This window comes from Xenopus laevis, chromosome 6S (genome assembly GCF_017654675.1).
Source record: "Xenopus laevis strain J_2021 chromosome 6S, Xenopus_laevis_v10.1, whole genome shotgun sequence".
Taxonomy (NCBI): Eukaryota; Metazoa; Chordata; class Amphibia; order Anura; family Pipidae; genus Xenopus; species Xenopus laevis.
In genome coordinates, this window is record NC_054382.1 from 73,024,759 (window position 1) to 73,049,199 (window position 24,441).

At 39.6% G+C, this 24,441-nt stretch overlaps 1 protein-coding gene across 1 annotated transcript; it reads right to left on the bottom strand.

Annotated features, from left to right (window-relative positions):
* Positions 1-13,191: 13,191 nt before the first annotated feature.
* On the bottom strand, positions 13,192-24,163 carry foxf2.S (forkhead box F2 S homeolog). Its single transcript, XM_018269457.2, has 2 exons — positions 22,454-24,163; positions 13,192-14,408 (listed from the first exon to the last, which is right to left on the bottom strand). The coding sequence occupies exons 1-2, from the start codon at positions 23,430-23,432 to the stop codon at positions 14,239-14,241; spliced, it is 1,149 nt and encodes a 382-aa protein (XP_018124946.1). The 5' UTR covers positions 23,433-24,163; the 3' UTR covers positions 13,192-14,238.
* Between the last annotated feature and the right edge of the window lie 278 nt (positions 24,164-24,441).

Genomic DNA, 24,441 nt, shown 5'->3' on the forward strand with positions numbered 1-24,441 from the left:
TCAAATCACTTGTAATTCCCCAGTGTGTACTACAGCAGTTTTTACTCTCCCTATATATTTACATATTTTTAGGGAGAGTATTTCCTTGGGGTAAGCATTTGAGTGGGTGATTAATTCCTCATTGATTTGTTTACAAGTTATCTAGACAAGTTCAAGAAGAAGTTAAAAACAGGGAAAGCTACAAGGATAGACACTAGGGTTGACAACTTTTGGCCCAGTTGACTCTGGGCAGGGGGTGGGGCCTTGGTGCAATGGGGCAGGGTTGTGATGCTGCCGGGATGGATTGTGTCATCAGGGGTGGGACTATGACGTGGTGATTGGAATCATGACCAGTTTTCCTAGTTTGGAAAACTGGGCAGGCAGTATTGACCCAGGCAGCCCTTTAAAAACACTGGTCTGTCTGTGTCAACATCGGACAGGTGGCAACCCTAAGATTCACTAGAGAGGGCCTTGAAATCTGTCTGCCAGGTACTGAAATAAAAGAGCAGATTAGCATCTAAAATAAAATATGATAATGAAATTAACCATCTGCTCCAGCAATACTCCTCGGAAGATTTATTACTAGAAGGTACATGTTCCAAAATGGCAATGTCAACATTACGCACATTTGAGTTAGACTCCTCTATTAATCCTCCCATTAAGAGGCATATTTATTATGTGGTGGGCCAAGTGGTGTAACGGCAGCATAATACACCACATATTAGCATGCTCCATTGTGTACAAAACAGTGTAAATCTTTTATGAGTCTTTTCTTGGAGTGGCTTCCGGCCACTTATTTATTTCACCATTTGTTTTACCTAGCATTTTTGGGCAAATTTCATTTTACACAGCATAATAAATGTGCCCCTAACTGTTATAATTATATTCAAATATCTCCATCCCTGCTCCCACCTACATAAAACTTAATGCTTTTATTCAACTTCTTGCAAAACTTTTCTTCTACCATAGTTACTTCCAATACACAGCAGCACAGTCAGTTCAAATCCTTTTGACATACTGTATACTCTCACTTTTTCCTGCTTTTTCTGCCTGCAGGGGATATTTCTTCAAACCCTGGGCCCTGCTCCATACCAGCTGGTCTACATCCTCATTCTTTCCCTTTGCTCAGAACCTTCTGGTCCTTTATACTAACTTAACCTTATTAAGACTTATTTAAATTCCCATACTTCTTTCTACCTCCCATTTTCTTGTGCTCTTCTCAACATCCTCTCTTTAACTAATACATCCACATTTATTCATGATTTTATCACAATATTTTCCGGAATTTCAGAGTTAAGACATTGGTGTCTTGCTATGCATGCTGGGAGTGCTGGTGCAAGGAGGAAGAAGGTGCAAATATCTGACTGTTGTGTGTTCTGAGTGTCTGAGACAAACAGCTTGTTATTTTCTGTTTGGGGTAAGCTGGTAGATACATTTAGAGCATTTATTTTTTATTATTTGTCTTTTTGCCTGCGATATATTTTCTAAGGGGATTTGTTTTAAAGTTAATAGGGGGTTGTTATTTATTGCTGGTAACTAACAGCAATTTTTTACTTCCCCCTGCCTGCTAATTAAGGAGGAGGAGGAGTTAATCAGGTAAATTCTGATCCAGCTTTGTGTTAGGGCTCATACTCATGCGCGTTTTTACCTGTGCTCCCCTGCGTTCCGTTTTTCGGCGTTCAGCCGCAGGGAAGCGCAGGAATAGACGCATTTCATTTTTTTAAATGGGGCTGTACTCACACAGGCGCATGTAGGCGCCGAACGCAGGAAAAATGCAGCATGTTGCGTCTCAACCTGCGTTCGGCACCTACATGCGCCTGTGTCAGTACAGCCCCATTTGAAAAAATGAAATGCGTCTATTCCTGCGCTCCCCTGCAGCTGAACGCCGAAAGGGGAGTGCAGGTAAAAACGCGCGTGAGTAAGAGCCCTTATTTGGTTTGAAAACTCAATAAGTTTCTGACTGCAAAGCGAGTGTGGGAGCTGCTAAGCAAGTGTTGCATGTGAATTAAGTGTTAAGCAGCGTTAAAAACCTCAAGGCGTTTAAAACCAAAAAGGCGTGTGTGAGGAATTACACTTGGGAGACTGTAAGTACCCAGTGTGAATATGAGTGCAAGTGTCTTGTCACATGTCTTCATTAAAGCAGCAGTTCTTTGCAGTATTTACATGTGAGAGATTTCTGTGGGATTTCATCTTGGAATCTGAACTGCAGACTCTAAGGGGGGAACTAAGCAGCACTAAGGGCATCGGCAAACGTGGTGGAGGAAAAGAGGTTCATAGAGCAACCACTGGCAGGGGCAAGTGTAGTCGAGTTTGGAGAAGGGGCAGTGGAGGCAAATAAAGGTGAAAGGTTTGTGACAGTCAAGAGGGAAAGTAGGGGACAGAATTGTTGGGGGGCTGGTCCACAGCTTGTCCATTTTGGCTAAAGATGCTGGAGTGGACAGCTCTGAACTGGCATGTATGGAACAGGCTGACTCTGGAAGGCAGTGGCTCTAATACGGGTGGTGGGGGGAGTGCAAGGAAGGAAAGGCAGGTTTTAGTTATAGGGGATTCAATTATTAGAAAGGAGGATAGGATAATCTGCCGTAAGCACCCTTCATGCTGAACAGTCTGATGCCTGCCAGTAGTGCCAAAATAAATCTGCAAGATTTAAAGCAGATTATGCAGTTAACCTAAATGAGCGCCAGAAATATCGCTGAAATTAAGTGCTACGCTTAAGCATAATATTGCTTTAAGATGCATGCTGTTTCATTGTTGCTATTTATTACATTTGCCCTATTAAAAAAAAAAATGCTTTTTTTGAATATGTGATGTTTATACAAATGGCCTGTAGGTGTCACTGTGCACAAGAGTTATACTGTGCATACATAGTACTTTCTATACTACTAAACATGTTAGAGTTGAAGTTCCTGTTGAAGTGTAATGGCTGCATGAACCTGCTAATAAAGCACTGTTATACACTACACATTCTCGGCTACCAAAACATAACACTACCGTAAACCTTTCACTTTTGCAGCTCCTTACATTTGGATTGAAATCCCTGAATTCTTCCACAGAGAACCTTCCCTTTGCCACTTCAAAAATAAAATCAAAGACTACCTAATCTTAAAGCACTCACGTACTTTCTGTCCCAGTCCTGGTACCTATGAGGCAGTAACAACCATTATAAACTTTTACTTAAGTTTCTTTTTTGCTACAGGAGTGCAAAAGTAAAAAATACATGTGTAAAACAAGAACTCTCTCTTATAAAAGTCAGATTAAAAATAAAATGTATCCTCATCTTGAGTTTTTAAACAACTGAAAAAGACAAAGCAAAACGCAGCATGTAAAGTTAAAAAAAAAAGGATGCAATTGGTCCATTGTTTTTGCGATTTGCACATTATCCCATCCCCTCTTCTATCCCTTAACATTGAAAGTGCAAGTATTGAATAGTAGGAGGCTCAGCCCAGTTCTTTTTGTTTGCCCTAAGGCAGGGGATAAGGACAGGCCTCAGCTGTGTAAACTTGTGTAAACTGACACTTACTTCTGTGCCGAATGACATATTTTTGAACCTGTGTTTGGTAGCAGCATTCTGCTCTGTATTCAGTTCCAATACTACCCTAGGCAACGAACCTCAGTACACCCCCCAGTTGCGGAAGTGCATGACATTTGCTGTCATTTCTGCCGGCAACACACAAAAAATGAGCTCCTAACTTCTCCCCCCTCCCCCCCCAACTTAGCCACTAGATTTACTCACAAGTCTCTGATGGCGGTTGGGGAGATTTTTTATTCTTCCCAAATAAAAAAAAATGTATTTGACATATAGGCGCCTGAGGGCCACCACTTTAAAGCAGCTGCTCTAAGCACAGGCCCCTAGATGCTTATATATAAATACGGCCCTGGTTTCCTTGATGCATAAGTGCCTGATAAGTGAGCACTAAAGGGTTCAGTCTTGCGCCCATCAACACTGTAAAACATGTGCCCCAAGGAATAAAAAATGATCCCTAATGTCATTCAATACAGCTTTCTGATATATCACAAAGTGATTCTGTTGTGATTTTTATGGTATTGTTTTTATTACTTAATTACACGGTGTAAATTGCAAGTAATTCATTCTACTATTTAAAATTGTATTCTTGAACGAATAAATGTATTTTTTTGTTGTAATATTGGTGTGTAGGCAGCCATCTCAGTGCATTGTGCCTGGTCATGTGCTTTCAGAAAGAGCCAGCACTTCACAATTGAACTGCTTTCGGATAAGCTCGTGTTTCTCCTACTTTTTTATTTTTTATACTATATTTTTATACTATTGAGTGCTATTCTCTTATCCACCACTATGTGGAGCATTTTTACCAAAGCAAGTGTTAGGGAGCTGTTATCTGGCTACCTTCCCATTTCTCTGCTAAAGGGCTGCTCAATACTTTTTACACATACATTATATATACCCATATCTATACTAGCTATAGAGTTTAGTATCACAATAGCCTTTGACATTATGTTTATCCAAGAAATCATCCAAGCCACTCTTAAAGGCATTAACTGAATCAGCCATCATAACATCACCCGGCAGTGCATTCCACAACCTCACTGTCCTGACTGTGAAGAACCCCCTACGTTGCTTCAAATGAAAGTTCTTTTCTTCTAGTCTAAAGGGGTGGCCTCTGGTACGGTGATCCACTTTATGGGTAAAAAGGTCCCCTGCTATTTGTCTATAATGTCCTCCAGCTCATTTATATCCCTCTTAAGGACTGGAGTCCAAAACTGCACTGCATACTCCAGATGAGGCCTTACCAGGGACCTATAAAGAGGTTAAATTATGTTTTCCTTTAACATACTTCAAGTCAACTAAAAAAATAACTAAACAGGTAAAAAATAATTTAAACATTAAAAAACCAAATAGGATTGTTTTGCCTATGATAAGTATTAAATATATCTTAGTTGGGATCAAGCACAAGGAATTATCTTATTATTACAGAGAGTTTTTTTTTAATTTGTTTAAAATGATATGCAGAAATGGTTCATAAATACACAGGCTGTATCATATAGTGCAATATATGCAGGGGATATATTGTGTCTGGGGCATGGCACAAGTGATAATTTTTCCTAAGTGCTAATATTTCACAAGTGCTTAGAAATGACAGTTAAACAAGGCAGTTCCATGGCACTAACTTCTATCTCTTCTCATTCCTACAGGTAATTCTGCTTATCCATATACTGCTATATCAATATACTTCTACATATCTATTGCAACTGCTTATTCTGGTAATTCTGCTTATCCATATACTGCTATATCCAAATATTTCTACATATCTATTGCAACTGCTTATTCTGGTAATTCTGCTTATCCATATACTGCTACATATCTATTGCAACTCCTTACTGCTACATATAAATTCAGACCCAGTATTGGGGATGGCACTAGTGCCAGGGGCATGGCACTAGTGCTAATATTTCACAATTGCTTAGAAATGACAGTTAAACAAGGCAGTTGGACAAGGCATTGACAAGGCAAAAGGAACCAGACTATCTGCTATCAACTTTGAACCAGCTAGGATAAGAAGAACACAGATTTGTTTGTACCTGCCAGTTTGTAACTTCTTACTCCAAACATGCTTTATCCTGCATTTCTCCTCCTTTCACTCTCATGCTTCATTAAACATTTTTCACTACCTCTCCCATCAAATCCCAGTTCTATACAAATCTCAGCCTCTCTACTCTCCTCTCCTTCCCTCTCCACACATGAAGTTTATAAAGTACTCTGTTGAGCCATTCCACAAAACTACTCTTTTTCATACAAACTAAGAACTTACAAATCCCGCTCTCATTTAGTCTATCTTTCCTTTCTATTGCTGGCAGCTGGGGACATTTCACCAAACCCTGTCCCTTACCCCATCCCAGTTATATCACGACCACAAGCTCCTTCTCCTCCGGTGCAAATTCAAACAGTACAGAACTCTTACTCCTATACCCAAAAACCCAATTTATCTTTCCTGTGCTCTCTGGAATGCAAGATCTGTCTGCAACAAGCTCACCGCTATACACGACCATTTTATTGCAAATTCCTTTAACCTACTCGCACTTACTGAAACCTGGCTTTCTCCTACCGACACCGCCTCACCTGCTGCCCTGTCCTTTGGGGGCCTACACCTTACTCATACTCCCAGACCTGGTAACAGACCTGGAGGTGGGGTAGGTTCGCTTCTCTCTCCCCGCTATACTTTTAAAGTTCTTCCACCTGTTCCCTCTCTATCATTCTCCTCATTTGAGGCGCACTGCATTAGGCTCTTTTCTCCTGTTTCACTCTGCATTGCTGTTATATATCGACCACCAGGACCAACTGCACAATTTCTGGACAACTTTGCTGCCTGGCTTCCTTACTTTCTTTCATCTAACACACCATCCATCATATTAGGTGACTTTAATATACCCGTTAACAACATTAACAACTCTTCTGTCTCTAAACTTCTTTCACTAACCTCCTCCCTAGGCTTATCTTTGTGCTCAGACTCCCCCTCTCACTCCAATGGTAATGCGCTGGATCTCATATTTACCAGACTCTGTTCAACCACCAATTTTACTAACTCACCATTTCCCCTCTCTGATCACAATACTCTTACATTTCAACTCTCACTAACTCCCTCCTCACCCCCTGCTATTCCCCAAACACGTACTTACCGTGACTTGAAAGCTGTAGATGTGTCACATCTCTCTTCTTCCTTTGACTCTCTTCACTCTAATATCTCAGCCATCTCATGTCCTAATGTGGCTACCTCTGTCTACTATAGTACTCTCACCACTACCCTTAATGAGCTTGCTCCTATAAAAACTAAACGTTCTAGACCCAAACCACTTCAACCTTGGCATACTGCTCATACAAAAGTGCTCACTCAGGTGCCCTTGAGCGTCGCTGATGCAAATCCCGTTCAGAATCAGACTTTTATGGCTACAAATCTGCCCTGCGCTCCTATAACACTAGCCTCTTCCAAGCCAATCAAACATACTTTACTTCACTCATTAACTCCCTTTCTAAAAAAACAGCACAACTTTTTTCCACCTTTAACAATCTCCTTTCCCCTTCTCCACCCCCTCCATGCACATCTGTCCCTGCTCAAGATATTGCCGAGCACTTCAAAAACAAAATTGACACTATCAGAAGGGACATTACACTACTCAACCCCCCTAGACTTCCACCACCCTCCCTCCACACTCCCCAGTCTCTCCTGTGCTCCTTCACCCCTGTCACTGATGAGGAAGTCTCAAAGCTTTTGGCCTCTTCTCACCTTACCACCTGCCCGCTTTATCCAATTCCCTCAAAACTGGACTGTTTACTTCTCAACTAAAACATGCTCTTGTCACCCCCATTCTTAAAAACCCTCTCTTGATCCCTCCAATCTTGACAACCTCCGACCTATCTCTCTGCTACCTTTCATCTCTAAACTACTTGAGCGCCTAGTCTACAACCGACTAACCTCATTCCTCTCTGACAATAACCTGCTGGACCCCCTACAATGTGGTTTTAAGCCACAACACTCCACGGAAACTGCCCTGACTCGACTAACTAATGACCTTTAACCGCTAAAGCCAATAATCATTTCTCACTACTAATACTGCTCGATCTCTCAGCCGCATTTGACACTGTAGATCACCCTCTCCTCCTCCAGTCCCTCCATTCACTTGGCCTTCGTGACACAGCCCTGTCCTGGTTCTCTTCTTATATCACCAATCGTTCCTTCAGTGTCTCCTACAATGGAGTATCATTTTCTCCCCTACCTCTTTCTGTTGGAGTTCCTCAAGGCTCTGTCCTGGGACCATTACTATTCTCCCTCTATACTTCCTCCCTCGGCAAATTAATCAACTCGTATGGTTTCCACTACCACCTCTATGCTGACGATACTCAGATCTATCTCTCATCTCCTGATCTCAACCCAGAACTCCTAACTCGCGTCCAGTGGAGTAACTAGATGCTACTGGGCCCCACAGCAAATAAATTTTAGGGCCCCCAACATTTCCAGAGGTTGTCCTGTTTTACCAATATATATTGACATTTCTCATTAATTAGGGCCTCATAGGCCCCCTATACCTCCTGGGCCCCCCTGCAGCCGCAGGGTCTGCTTCCTCTGTAGTTACGCCCCTGCTTGCGTCTCCTCCTGCCTGTCCGCTATCTCTACCTGGATGTCGCAACGCTACCTTAAATGAAACCTCTCTAAAACTGAAATGGTTCTCTTTCCTCCAACTAACACCAGTAACATCCCGGAAGTATCCATCATAGTTAACAATTCCACTATCACCCCCTCTCCCCAGGCCCGGTGCCTTGGGGTTATCCTAGATTCTGCCCTGTCATTCACTCCTCATATCCAGTCACTTATTAAATCATGTGACTTTCACCTAAGGAACATATCCAAAATACGATCATTTATCACCCAAGATGCTGCCAAAATTCATATTCCCTCTCTCATCATATCACGTCTAGACTACTGTAACTCTCTTTTAATTGGCCTTCCCCTCCAGAGACTGTCACCTCTCCAGTCCATAATGAACACTACTGCGAGGCTCATACACCTCAGCAACCGCTCCTCCTCTGCCTCGCCATTCTGTCAATCCCTGCACTGGCTTCCGTTACCTTTCAGAATCAAATTCAAATTAATGACACTGACTTTCAAAGCACTTCATAACTCTGCCCCTCCCTACATCTCTGAACTCATCTCTATATACTCACCCAACTGCTTACTACGCTCCTCTACTGACCTGCTACTCAACTCTTCTCTCATTACCTCCTCACATGCTCGCATTCAAGACTTTGCAAGGGCTGCACCCCTCCTCTGGAACTCTCTCCCATGGTCTGTCCGACTTTCTCCCAACATTTCTGCTTTCAAGAAATCTCTTAAAACGCACTTCTTTCGAGAAGCCTACCCTCATTCTACTTAACTACCAAACGCAACACCACATACAATACCACATTTCTCACCCACTTAATTCGATCTTGCCCACTCCCACACCTTGTGTATTACTCCCTTCCCTTTAGAGTGTATGCCTATGCATAGGGCCTTCCTCACCTTTTGTACCTGTATTGATTGTGATGTATGTAACTCCATATGTTCTATGTATATAATTCATGTGATTTAGTTGTATAATCACATTTACTTTACAGTGCTACGCAATATGTTGGCGCTATATAAATACATGTTAATAATAATAATATGGAGATTTATGTGAAGTAACGTTCCATCTAATTTGTGTGCTCGTGTGCCAGTGAATGTAGTAGCACACTGCCTATTCTGAATTGAAGGGAAAATGTATTAGGCATACATAAATCAGCATTTGTTTGGATGCCTGTGCACATAACCTGCATAATATGTATGTACGAACTGTTAGAAATTAGGGTGAACCACTATATCCTACAAAAGCTGCAGCCGCAGACTCCATAATGATGGTTTATTTTGCCATATTATCCTTTCCATTAGGTGAAGGACATTGCTTTTTGACCAGACTGGTTGACATGAGGCAGTGTGTTTTGCCCACCCAAATTAATCATTTTGGCAGCTGCCAAACCAACAGACTAGGGTCTATACTAGCCAATTTAGATACCAGCTTGTGTGGTAAATAATCTGCCCATTAAGTGTGGGGTTGAATGGACAGATGTCAATATTTACCTAGCACCATTGGTTGGGATACATTTTAAATCCAAAATAACAGCACACACAGATAAACAAACATCTCATTTTAATTATAAACATTTTATTGGAAAAAAAACAAAATGTACATCTGAATATCTGAACAAAATCCTAAGCATACATAAGTGCAAATATAGTCTCTCTTGAAGCAATAGTGTGATTATAAACAGTAAAATTACACAGTCAAAAAATAACTTGGTAAAAAAACATCTAACATATGTAACATTGCAATTCTAAAATATTGCTTAAAATTTCTATGTACAACGTAGGAGTTAATACTTCATTGGTATAGTGAACCGCAAGTGCCTACTGTTTGTATATTGTCTTGCTTAGCTCATTTAATCTTTGGGGTTTTTTCTATTGGCAAGTTTTTACATTTTTATTTATTATCCTGTTCTCATTTTCTCTCTTTTTACAATAAGTGCAACATCACATGGGCCTGTGAGCACTACTACTCTGTAACATGTATACTGATAGCAAGGTGATATAGGACAAAGGATAATTAAAGATGATAACTTATTTACTGACCAGAGTGTTCTGAAATGTATTGTATAAACTAAATGCATAATTGATCCACAAATGTTCATCATACTTTAGTCTGTTATCACTCCACAAGCACCTACTCTAATGCTTGGGGGCCAAGAAAAATACCCTCTCTGCCCATCCCTGAAACTGGTTTTGCTAGATGAAACAATGGCCTGTAGGCTGTTGAGAGATTACTGCTTTGTTACATATCAGCAATATTGGAAACCTACGGAAAAATGATTGTTCTAGGATTGATTACACTATGATATGTCCTTGCTGAAAATTATTTCATCAGCTAAAGGACTGCAAGTTGTCCTGGATATATAGATAATAACGCTAAGAACTGTTGTAATTTACTTTTATCATTTTTTCTTTCTGAATGGCCCCTAAGCCCCTTAGTAGCAGAGAGTTAAAAAAAAAACAAAACATTCAATTCCATAACATAAAACCAGCCCTATTCAGATACATGTGAAATGGCTCAAGCCCATGTCAGTATTATTCTAAATGTAGAACATTTGCAAATGCAAAAGAGGAGACAATGCAGAATAATAATTGCAGATACCTTCAATTGCCACTGCTTTTTTTTTTTTATTTGCTTTTATTTTATTATTATACAGAAAGGTATAAATGAGTGATGTTCGCCCATCTTTGGCTTGTCTAGAAGGGGAGTAGGGGGCCCCAGAAGGTATAGGGGCCCCAGGAGGCCCTAATTCATAAACAGTTTTGGTAAAACAAGTCAAACATTATGGGGGCCTGAAAAATAATTTGCAGTGGTGCCCAGTAATATCTAATATCTAATTATGCCACCGACACTGATCATTAGAGTGCTGAGTAGGGATTTTCCCTCCAAAAACTGTGATAATAATGAAACCTTAACATAGGAAAATATGTAGTAAAAACATACAGGATAAAGAGAACCAATGCTCTTTATCATATAAACAAAACAATATGGACATAACCCAGCACAGAACACAGTACCCTTCTTCTTGACAAGTGTTATTGGTGTATATATAGATGTATAGAGGAACAAACAAGAGCAGTTATAAAAAATGGTTTAGAGCGCAACATTTTAAGTAAATCATGTGATTTTTAATGGCCAACATTTCAGTCCCCTCAGTGTGACCTTTTACAGGTCTCAGTAGAAGATTGAGTTAACTATATATGTACATGTGTGTGTGTGTATGAGTAATAAATAGTCCAACAAAGTACAACACTTCACAAGTCATTTTTATTGGTTTGTACAATTTTTGAACCAATAAAAAAACACTTGCTATAAAACAACTGAGTGCTGTATTTTGTGGGTCTATATATATACAGAATCACTGTGTGTGTGTATATATATATATATATATATATATATATATATATATATATATATATATATATATATATATATATATCCTGCAATCATAACAGTGGAGGAGAATGTTTGTAAACTGATTTTGCTAAGCACAAGACTTGCATTATGAAAAGTTAAGCAGTAAGTCAATTACATGCAAAACAAGATAGAGACCTTATATTCAGATATCAAAGGACAAACAGAATTAACCAGGAAAAAAAGATAAATAAGAAGCAAGATAAGCATGAATTATTTAACTGAGTGTATTTAGAAACTTTTATGGTGACACTTTTCCAGTGTGTTTCCCTTTGGAGGCAGCAGAAAATACAAAGAAAATAGTACTAAGAATAGAAAATATTCATACAGTATTTAGCAAGCAAGGGGATTTTACTTTTTACTACTGGAGGAACTATGCCACAAAGTGCATTGCTATTTTCACACTTTTAAGTAAGTTTTTGAAATCTTCCAAGTACCTTACTTCCAGAGGCTCATAAATGGACATCCCTCACCTTTCATTTTGGACTCTTTGAGTCACAATTAAAAATAAGGATAAAAGCCATTATTTCTCCATGGCAGAGAAGCTTGGATACAGTGGTCACTTTTTACTGCCAAATCTCCCAAAGCATTCAATATCATATTTTATTGCATGGACAAATTGAGTAGATATGTTTCAGGGACAAAAAATATATTTTAAATTCACATTATTGGTTAAGTATTTTAGTTATCACTATCTTAAGGGGGTTGTTCATGTTTAAATGAACTTTTAGTATGATGCAGAGAGAGATATTCTGAGATAATTTGCAGTTGGTTTTCATTTCCTATTATTTGTGTTTTTTGAGTTATTTAGCTTTTTATTTAGCAGCTCTCCAGTTTGCAGTTTCAGCCATCTGGTTGCTAGGATCCAAATTACCTTAGCAACCATGCATTGATTTGAATAAGAGACTGGAATATGAATGGGAGAGGCCTGAATATAAAGATGAGAAATAGCAAGTAGCAATAACAATACCTTTGTAGCCTTCCAGGGCATTTGTTGTTTAAATGGGTCAGTAATCCCTCTTTTGAAAGCTCAGAAGAAGAAGGCAAATAATTCAAAAACTATAAAAAACATTTTTAAATGAAGCCCATTTTAAAAGTTGCTTAGAAATGGTCATTCCATACTGAAACTTTAAGAAACAGTGAAAGGGTTTCACTGATCATAGGCTTTCAATCCTGATGTTCTAGATCGCTGACTGATCAAGCTATAGACCCTATTGTTGGATACTGTAAGATTTGCCCATATGTGGACTATCAGTTGCATGGGGCTAGATATTTGTCAGTTTCCCAGATGCCCCAGTCATGTGACTTGTGCCTGCACTTTAGGATGGAACTACATTCTGGCAGGCTGTTATTTCTCCTACTTTACTGAATCAGTCTCAGTGGGACTTGGCTTTTACTATTGAGTGTTGTTTTTAGATCTACCAGGGAGCTGTTATCTTGTGTTAGGGAGTTGCTCTCTGGTTACCTTCCCATTGTTCTGTTGTTAGGCTGCTGCGGGGGAAGGGAGGGGGTGATATCACTCCAACTTGCAGACTGACTGAAGTGACTGAAGTTTATCAGAGCACAAGTCACATGACTGGGGGCAGCTGGGAAATTGACAAAATGTCTAGCCCCTTGTCAGATTTCAAAATTGAATATAAACAAAATCTGTTTGCTCTTTTGAAAAATGAATTTCAGTGCAAAAGTCTCCAGGAACAGCACTATTAACTGATGCATTTTGAAAAAAACATGTTTTCCCATGACAGTATCCCTTTAATGTGAAGCGTAGATTGATTGGATTTGAGGAACTCGTAGACTTTCTGTTGCTGAGTGGACAAAGCAATATGAGGAGGTCCTAACTATATGGACAACATGTTGTCGGAAATAACATGCCGATCATTTATAACACACACTAAATGATATTAAAGTGTAATGCATCTTTTAAAATGGAACTAATAGGCTCTAAATTCAAAGACTGAAAATCAATAGACAAGAGGTGTAATGTCCTAAAAGTGCTCTGTGGCCCTACGTAGAACTATAGAAATAGTAGTAGACCCCCATGGGATCCCACCAGGCCTAAGCAGACATTTCTCTGACTTTCCCCCAAGGTGTTGAGTAGAATCCTGAAGGGATGGCTTTGTTGTGGGCTTTCTAAATTCCTCATTAACATGTATTATATGCAGGATGAAAGGGAGAGATTCAACCTATAAGTGCAGTTTTGCCACATAAATACATGACATGCTTTTTCTTATACTACAGCTTCATACATTTACCAATGTAAAACAAAGTGTGACTGGGTCAGGCCCTCCAACAAAATCACAAAACCTATTTAACTTGATAAAAAAAAAAATAAAGTCCAAACGATAACACAGACCGTTAAAAAAATAACAAACAATATTATGGTGAACTCCACTCATGAATGAATTGCTGTATTACAGTACCAGGCTGACAAAGGATCCTGGGATTGGTAGTATAGCAACAAGATGATATGCACAGTTTTATTAGGCATGGTACATAGAGTTTCTCTGCCACCGGCTTACAGAATTGGCCAACTGTAAACATACCTAGTATTATTATCCCCACGTTAGCTGAGCAGTCCTGCGTGTAGTGAATGGCCAGGAGAGAGTACATTGCAAATGAAGAGCGCTGTGTCTCGTTGTGTGCGCGATGTGGACAGCGCGGAACTTCCGCCTTTGAGCGCGCAGTGTATTGTGTTGGCTGCTCCCCGGCTTTTCACATCACACAGGGCTTTATATCCTGGCAAACGCTTTGATGATGATGATGATGGTGATAATAAGAACTAGCGGCAGATGGGTGGAAAGAAGAAATCCCGTTAAAATTAAGGACGAAATCTTTCCTGTCGCACACTGGAGAGGAGTGGTGTTGGTACCGGGGCAGTCCCACTGCAATAGAGAGGCAAATCCATCATTACAATTTAGTCGTGGATAATAGTTTTGCGGTGTAATTACATTTCTATGCAGTGAGGAGATGGGAAACGATAAAAATAGTTTCAGACAAATTAAGAAAGACCTGGATGGCATTCAATTCCGTATTCATTTTTTTCTGCACTACTGGAATCCGTTCAACCCACGATAATCTGCTGAGTAGGAACAACCGGCAAACAGAGCTTGTTCCAGTCTGAATTAACTGGGGAATAAAGGGGAAGTCAGTCTGTGCCGACTGAGAACTGGTGAGCATTTTTATCTGTACTATCTGTTCCTGAGAAAAATCCCAGGTTGCTCTAAGAACTGGACAGTATTTCCATCTGAACTAAAGCGAACTGGAAAGAAAAAATAAGTGGCAGACTGAAGGAATTCACGGTCTGTAAATGCAGGCGTGTAATTTTTTTTTCATTAGTAATTTGAAAATAACGGATACCATGAATAATATAATTTTAGTCAATATGTGTATACACCTACTATGAATTAGTATAAAATATTAGTGCTGCAAAAATATGGCATAGATATGGCCTATACATTAGTGATTAGTGAAGCCGGGGAATGTGTAAATGAACTGTGAACTTGGGTCGGTCTCCAGATGATTCATAGACAATAGATGTTGGACAAATGAATAATAGATAGATAGATAGATAGATAATAGATAGATGATGGATAGAGAGATAGAGAGATAGATAGATAGAGAGAGAGATAGACAGATAGATAGATAGATAGATAGATAGATAGATAGATAGATAGATAGATAGATAGATAGATAGATAGATAATGGATAGAGAGATAGATAGATAGATAGATAGATAGATAGATAGATAGATAGATAGATAGATAATGGATAGATAGATGGATAGAGAGATAGATAGATAGATAGATAGATAATGGATAGATAGATAGATAGATAGATAGATAGATAGATAGATAGATAGATAGATAGATAAATAATGGATAGATAGATAGATAGATAATGGATAGAGAGTTAGATAGATAGATAGATAGATAGATAGATAGATAATATATAGATGATGTATAGAGAGAGAGAGAGAGAGAGAGAGAGAGAGAGAGAATTGATAGATAGATAGATAGATAGATAGATAGATAGATAGATAGATAGATAGATAGATAGATAGATAGATAGATAGATAATAGATAGATGATGGAGAGAGAGAGAGAGAGAGAGAGAGAGAGAGAGAGAGAATAGATAGATAGATAGATAGATAGATAGATAGATAGATAGATAGATAGATAGTGGATAGATAGATAGATAGATAGATAGATAGATAGATAGATAGATAGATAGATAGATAGATAGATACAAAGAACGAAACAAGAGTAAAAAACATGATAGATCTGGTTAGACAGAAAGACATAGCTTGAAACTAATAATGTAAACAAACTGTCAGTGAGATGCCAGGTGAATATATAGATGACAAATATATAACCACACTATAGTGGAGTAATTTACTAAATACTGGGGACTGTGCAAATCAACTCAATTATATGCCTAAAATGACAACATAAAAGTGTAACATTAACATACATACATAAAAACACCCCCACAGAGAACTGGACTGAAATCATTGCTATTATCTTCATAGAATGCACAATTCACAATTGATGAGGAATGGATAATTTGTTTATACAGTAACTTATCTCCCGCAGAAAAAAAAGTGAAACATTCAGCCCTCTTGACAATATACAGACAGCGATACACAATATTGGCAAATAAAACGACTGCGCCTTTCCTGTCGCACGCTTCTAAAAGTAGGTGCAACAACCTCTTTCGGTCAGAAGTTTGACTTGAATTTCTATGTGATGTACAGTATTTAGATGTGTAGTACGGAGGCAATTTTCTTAACTAATTGACTTAACAGTAAGCGGTAGAAAAAAACATATCTGTGTGTTTATATACGGATTTCATTTGTTATTCATTTATTATTCAATTATTTGTTTTTTTTTTAGTTATTTAGCTTTTTATTCAGCAGCTCTCTAGTTTGCTATTTCAGCAATATGGTTGCTAGAGTCCAAACTACCCTAGCAACCATGCATGGACTTGAATAAGAGACAGAAATATGAATAGCAGAGGACCTGAATAGAAAGACGAGTGATAAAAAGTAACAATAAAACACAGTTGTAGCTTTACAGAACATTTGTTTTTAGATGGGGTTTAGTGACCCTTATTTGAAAGCTGGAAAGAATCAAAATAAAAAGGCAAATCATTTAAAACGATAAATAATAACTAATGAAGACCAATTAAAATGTTGCTTAGAATTGGTCATTCTGTAACATACTAAAAATAAACTGAAAGGTGAACCAAAAATATCAGATAGGTGAACCAAGTGACAGAACCTGATCTTAACACCAAGCCCTTTTGATATCATCTTTTACTACTATGGAGCATTAAATATCCTCCTTTTACTCTGAAAACAGTTTGTTGGATTTACATTCATCCTTACAGGGAGTCTTTAGCCCAGACAATTATGCAATTGCCCCAAAAAAGAAACTTTAATTCTAAGCAACTTTCCAATATACCTGAATTACAAATGGTTCATGGTGTTAAAGTTATTTTGAAATACATTTGGCAGTTTGTTTTTGCATATATTGTAGGTATAAAAGGTTGAACTCGATGGACGTGAGTCTTTTTTTAAACTAAGTTACTATGTTACTGAATGTAACATATTAAAAACAGCAGCTGTATGCTTTTTTAATTCTCTGTTCTGTTCTGACTTTTGAAACAATAATAAGGCAGAGCCACCTGATTAGCAGACTTAGAAATGGAACCTACAGTACAGACAGAAAAAACGCTGCTTAAAAAAAAAGTTGAACCACTAATATTCTGGAAAGTTACTTAAAAAATGCAATTTCTTTTATTAAGCAAAAATGTATTTTGGGATTTTATACACTAGCTTTAAAGCTGCAGATATTTATAGATCGGGAAATATGTCTTTAGTATTATTAAGAGAGCATTTTCCTTCCAGATGATACCTCTCTGAGCTCCTTTATTCAGTCAACCCTTCTCTTTAAGTATGTACACCACAACACTTTCCAAATATCGTTTTTATGATCAGGATTTAATCAGTTTCCAGGATTTAACAACGTGAGAAAATATGTGTTTCTAGACCTCAGCAAGGAAAGCTCTCTGGTTCTAATCTAACCATGTGCTGGAAAGATGAAAGTAACTCCAAGCCACACGGATCTGGGCAGCTACAGGAATTACAAGTCGCTGGTATTTTCTGTAAAATAAAGTATGCGATTGCTTCAAACGGCAACTTCAAATTCTGATTACTTTCATGAGGCGCATTAAACATTTACAGACACCTCGTTATATAATTAATGTTTAATACCCAAACATGTTCCGTCTTAAGGTGTAACCCCTGCTACAAGTAAAATGTAAACAGGACTTTAACGAGCTTTCTGCCTCTTAATTAAAGCTTAGAATTTTGTTTTCGTTTTTAATCGAAACCAGGATTAAATAGTAATAACCGGGCTGATGAAATGTGATATATTTGTATATAGTCGGTGAATAACGGATTGCTGGTTTTTATCCATGAGATCCCACGATTAGACGATTCCATGCCTAGAATACCTTACATCTGTCTCCTGTTATTCTAACCTACGCTTTTTACTTTATTTAACTAGGTCCTATGAACACAAACGATGTAAAAACGGTATTGTTGCAGAGGCAGAAAACCCCAAAATAAAATTGTAATTTTAAGGAACTTTCCAATAAACTTTTAAAAATGTTATTCCCTGTGACAGCCGTTTCGCCCTATTAATTGCTGTTTTCTCTGCACCGGTAGTCCTGTTCTTTGAAGAAGCATGCAAAGTATTGTAAGACGTATTGGCTTCCTGCTGCTACATTGCTTCAAGAGGCAGACCCAGTAGTGCAGAAGCGACATACAATTGCTGCCTTCACTTACTAAGCAATATAAAAACACGGATTTCTTTATATCAGTGACTGCTGAGGTTGTAAAGTTTCTTAGAATTAAATTGTATTTTTGACATGCCCTAAAAGTATTCGAACTTAAAGGAGTTGTTCACCTTTAAGATAACTTTTAGAGGGTGATATTCTGAAATCATTTGCAATTTGTTTTAATTTTGAATTATTGAAGGTTTTGAAGTTATTTAGCTTTTTATTCAGCAGCTCTTCAAATTGCATTTTAAGCAATCTGGTAACTAGGGCCCAAATTACCTTAGCAACCATGCATTGATTTGAATAAGAGACTGGAATATGAATAGGAGAGTCTGAATAGAAGGACCAGTAATAAAAAGTAGCAATAACAATACTTTTGTACAGAGCATTTTAGAAGGGGACAGCGACGCCCATTTGAAAGCTGCAAAGAATCAGAAGAAAAACACAAATAACTATAAAACTATAAAAAATAAATAAAAAACAATTGAAAAGTTGCTTAGAATTGGTCATTCTGTAACTTAATAAAAGTTACTTTAAAGGTGAACCACCCCTTTAACCTTGTATACATTCATTTCCTTTGGCACCAGTATAGGCAGTCACATGATCTAATTATGATTTGCAAAGGCAAAGGCAAAGCAAGGGACATATATATATATATATATGTCAAAACTGGGGCAATACTTGGGTAAATGGTTGTTGTAAAATTAATTCTCAGCAATTGCTCCAATGATGTTTTTACATCAAGATTGCAGAGACAGCATTTATATAGAGAGATGTCTATTTGTACAGTTACGTTACTGCACCAGGTAACTGATAAGCCACAGAGGAACCATTATTAGCCATTGGTCAGCTTTTCTCTTCTGGATTCAATGACTACGTCACCTTGAATGGAATTGTCTATTCATCAGTGTGCTGGGGGGATTTATCTGCAGTTCACCCGGATACAGTGGCTACAGATTCTGGGCCATACCATATCTATATCTAAATATATCTATAACATAAATTTATATAAAACGTAAAAATATACAGTGAGGAGGTACACGGTGTTCCAAAACAAATACGTTTCTAAAGAAGTGATCCAGATCCCCCCCTGTAATGCAGCTACATCTATGAATTTATAAACTGCCATCCCCCAATAAGCAGAGAAAAGCAGGTATAGCGTGACCCACACCTCCCTGTGTGACCTCTCTGCTTTCATTATCTATGAAATGGCCAAGAGCTGGAAGTAGCACGTTGTGACTATACAGGGAATACGACTGGAAATAATATTGTGGAGCGCAATGGAATTAGTGCCAGGGATTGTTTTTTATCCCCAGTGCCCAATGCCATGATATTGCTTTTAGTAATGAATGTCTGTTATGGGCATCATGGCATTGTTCCTTTTGCTTGCACTTTCTATAAAATACTGTAAATGAGAATAGTGGGAAAAAGAAACATTTAATATACAAGCTGGGTAATAAGGAAATGACAAGAGAACGAAGAGCAATTACAAGGGCAAGGCGCAGGCCAGTAATAGTCCCACAAACAGGAGAGATCTGTTCCAGATAAAACAGCCCAGATTATTGTGGGATTATGAAAATGCCTTTCCATGGGGGATAGATGTGCAGATAAGGTCTGCTGTCTGACAAGACTGCGAGTGATTGGCAGCTCTCTGGGGCTGGATAAATAGCCCAAGCAGGGAGTTGATTGTTGAAATTCCCATAAAACTGAACAAGCGGTTGCTCTCATGTGGGTTAAGTCAGGCTCAGATCCTCTCCGGTGTGGTCCAGCCTAGACTGCCTGTGTTTGCTTAACCCCCGGGACCCGCATTTACAAAGCTCCCAACAGTTTCTACAATGCTCAGGCTTTCTGCATTTTATACTGTCCCCCTGTGTCAATCAGTTATATAAATGCCCCTGGTCATTGTACATCTCTTTATGTTCTAAAAAACAATACGTGTCGTCTTACGGTAAAGTACAGTAACATTATTCTCTTCTCTATACACTTCGTTGTTGTGCGTAAAGAATGAAACATCCCTGATATGTTCATGCATAGGAAACAGGTTTATCATACTTCTGTAAGTATTACAGGTAATATGTAAGTGACTGTTTTATAAAGTGAGGATGAAAGAGCTGAGGCCTTTGAAGTTTGAGGATGAATAAGAGTATTTATATAAAGCAGTGGTGCCACTCAGTAGTCCTGCTGTCAGTAAGGCAGCTGCTTGTAGCTAGTGGCAGAAAACAAGGCATAAATCCAAGCTACATATTAGCGCTGATAAATGAGCGCAGTGCAGCCCCCAGAGACTTATTTGCTCTGCTCTTATACACGACCTCTAGCTGGAACCGATCAGCTTCACGGCTCTTTTACTTCTCCTGTCACTTCATAACAGCACTGCAGGGCTTGGGCTACCCAGAGAACACTGGGACCAGCAAATGTGAGCAATAATATATTCATAGCATTAAGGGTGCTAGTGCGAGTTTTCTGTACAAGTCATTGCTGTTGTGAATGGAAAATGAGTTTGGTTTCAGACTATAATAGAACTGTCAGTTCTGGACTAGTTATTATTTATTTATTGGAAAGAATATAAAACAACACATTTTCGTTTCACAGCTTGATTTGAAAATAAGAAAAATACCCCATAGGAAGATTATGCTGATATGTCCGAATAGATAAACAGAAACAGATGGGCAGAGACCATAGGAGAGAAAGATTAAAAAATAGATGAATCTCTCTCTCTCTCTCTCTCTCTCTCTCTCTCTCTCTCTCTCTCTCTCTCTCTCTCTCTCTCTCTCTCTATATAAAACAGACAGACATCAATAAAATGCAGATAGATAAAAGCTTAAAGGACCAGAAAAACAAAAATAAATTATTATACTATATAAAAATAAATACTTCATACTCCTGTCTGTTTGACGCGGCAAATAAAAATAACACAAGGGCTGTCAGCAACCTTCTTGTTTTATATACATTTTCAGCCTTTGGGCCACCAATGCCATTTAATGAGAGACATTCTGGTATAAATATGTCCTAATAAAGATTTTCATCTGGGCTCCTTTCTCAACCATCAGTAAGTCTACCCCGCCTTTGTTTTTTGTTTGACTGAATAAATATGGCCTTTGGACTGGGGGTCTGTTTGGGATTAGACTACTGTGAATCATTTTTCAGTGATATAAGGAACTTTTTGAAACCCACATTTATTTTATGGACAATGTTCCTGCGGTAGAGACACACACCACAGTGAACCAGTTTACACCAATGACATTTAAATTCTGCATATCTGCACATATGAACTAAAACCACTGTATTCTAAACAATTCATCTATGTGCTTGATAAAAGTAGGCCCTGTTGAAACAAGCAATATATCCCCACCAAAGATGGATAACAGCTTTTATCTAACAATTATAGCTGCAGAAGAAAACACATCATTTTAAATTGCAGTGTGAAACATATTTAAGTGTATTTGTAGCCCTTTTATATATACTTGCCCATTACATTGTAAGCTCTTGTGAGTAGAGCCTTTCTAACCCTATTTTTATTCTGTAAACCATGTTTGTTAAAATTTTGGGAAATTCGCCTGCTTGTTATAAATAACAAATAGAAATAAATTTAAAAAAAAATTAAACAAATGTAACAGGTGCTAAAATAAACGATGACTTTGGGAAAGGGACTTTGCATTTTGCTGTACATAGCACGCTGTAGTGGGCAAAATAAGAATAAGAGAGAGAGAAATGGAGACAGAATTTCCAGCTTGGCATAGCCACAGTTCATTTGTTAGTAAAACACTAAGTAGTTCTAGGCCATACTTTCCTAAGCAAATATGGAGTACACATTCTGACCCAGTAGATAACAATACGCGCTAATTAGACATTTGCTGGTGATTATTTTTTTTTATATCGGATGGAAGGGTGCTCAGAACATGGAGACATCAGTGTATTCACTTGAGTGCTGATGTGTACAGAGGTCAGAGGTAGATCTCAAGAACTGCTGTAGTTCACTAACTGCTGCTGAGCCACCCAGTACTCCTCTCTTATAAAGACACACATTAGAATAAAGGAGGGACTTGCATTGTGGAATATTCGTCACCGGATAAAATTGGGCACGTACCTGATAGATCCTCCCGGGGGTTCTGGTGGAGGTAACTCTGTTCTAGGGAGTAGGGCGAGACGCCAGAATGGATGCCAGCAGCAGAGGCGGCGTTGCTGGGGGGCATGGCCTGTTGCTTCAGGTAAGAAGATGCACCTGAGGATGCCCAGTGAGCCGTGGGGCTTGTGTAAGGAGAATGGCATTCCATAGCACTGGCCATGGCAGGGGAAGAGGGCACTGGGCTGCTGCTACTGTCTGGGCCATACTCCCCAGTGGAAGACACAGGACAGCTGGCCATGTAGGTAGAGCCAGGATTGGGAGACATGTGTGGCACATGGTGCCCCCCAGCTAAACCATCGTAACCAGCAGCCATAGAGTTTGACATCATGTCCAGGTTGTAGCCATTACTGTGACAGGCCAGGGATGCAGGTGGGGCCTGGAAATCAAAGCCTTGGGGCAAGATGGAAGTGCTGAAGCCAATGCCGTTCATCATTCTGTACATGGGTTTTAGGGCTTGACATTTTCTTCTAAAGCCTCTGGGTCTGCGGCGGAAAGAGCCCTCCTCAAACATGAACTCACTGGCGGGGTCAATGGTCCAGTAGTGGCCTTTGCCCGGTCTGCCAAGCCCCTTGGGCAGCTTAATAAAGCACTCGTTTAGGGAAAGGTTGTGGCGCACAGAGTTCTTCCAGCCCTGATAGGAGCCCCTGAAGAAGGGGAATCGGGCCTGCAGGAACTGGTAGATCTCACTGAGGGTGAGTCTTTTGGTAGGAGAGCTCTGGATCGCCATGACTATCAGGGCGATATAGGAATAAGGGGGCTTTTCAGGGCGCCGGAGCCCTGAATTTGGCTTCTTATTCTTCGACGAAGAAGAGGAGGAGGTGGAGTCCATGGCTGCGGGTTGCTGGCTCATCAGCGCGCTCTGTACAGTCCCTGCGGCGGGGTTGCTTCTGATAGCAGCAGCTGAACGATCTAAGCGCTGGCTCGGGTTCTCCGCGCTCATCTGGGAGTCGCAGGAATATCGCCTACATACAAACTGGAACACAGCTATACAGGAGAAACTGCTGCTAGCTAGGGCTTCCTACTCCTCCAGTCGAGGCTTCTTGGAGACTGTAGCCCTATCTGCCTGAACATCGGCCCCAAAGATCAAGTCCAAGGACTGAGGAGGGAGATTGGCACTAAGGGCGCAGAAGGCAGCCACTGCTGGAGTTGCCACAAGTCCACATAACTGCCACTAAGCGCTGGGCTCATGGAAGTAGCTAGTGTGCCGGGCAGCTCCCAGTTCATGGGCGATTGGTATCCTGCTGCTTCTTTTCCGGCCGCCTGAAAGGGATTCAGTGTTTGGGAATGTTCTGCTGTATCCCCCAGCCGGCAGCCATCTCCCTGCTTCTCCTCATAAGCCAGTAAAAGAAAGCTCAGGTTGTGCGTAAATGCCACATTAGCCAAACAGAACTCGACCACCTATCAGTTTTCTAAATCGTTGCGCTGTCTTTTTCCTTTCCTGCGCTGGACCCCCCTGAATTCATGTGAGCAGTACACTCAGCCGTGAAGAGACCACCCCTTCCATCTGGCCCTTGTCCACTCGTCATCAGGGCAGGAATTGCTGCGTCCAATCCCTCTCAAATACACGCAATTACACCATTTATCAAACGCATTTAGACGTTTCAGTCAACACAGGCACACGCTAGTTTTGCCAGACACCAGACTGCATAGTCGGATTACCCCTGGTTTGGGGTTCCGAGGCACAGGAATGCACAGGCTGATGGAATATCCCAGTAGTCCATGGAATCTCAGTATCGTGTATTCTATGTCAATCGGGACAATCCCAGCGCTTCGATTCCATGGGAAAAGGAAGTGGGACACTAGTGCACATCTGCGCCGCTATCTGTTGCTCACGCTCCCTATAATCATCCCTATAATCATCATACTAAAGGGAAACCTTTGCATCATGGTGTTTAGATGTCTCTCTGTGTGCTTCTATACTGTAGCAGCTTCACACCTGGGAATGTATG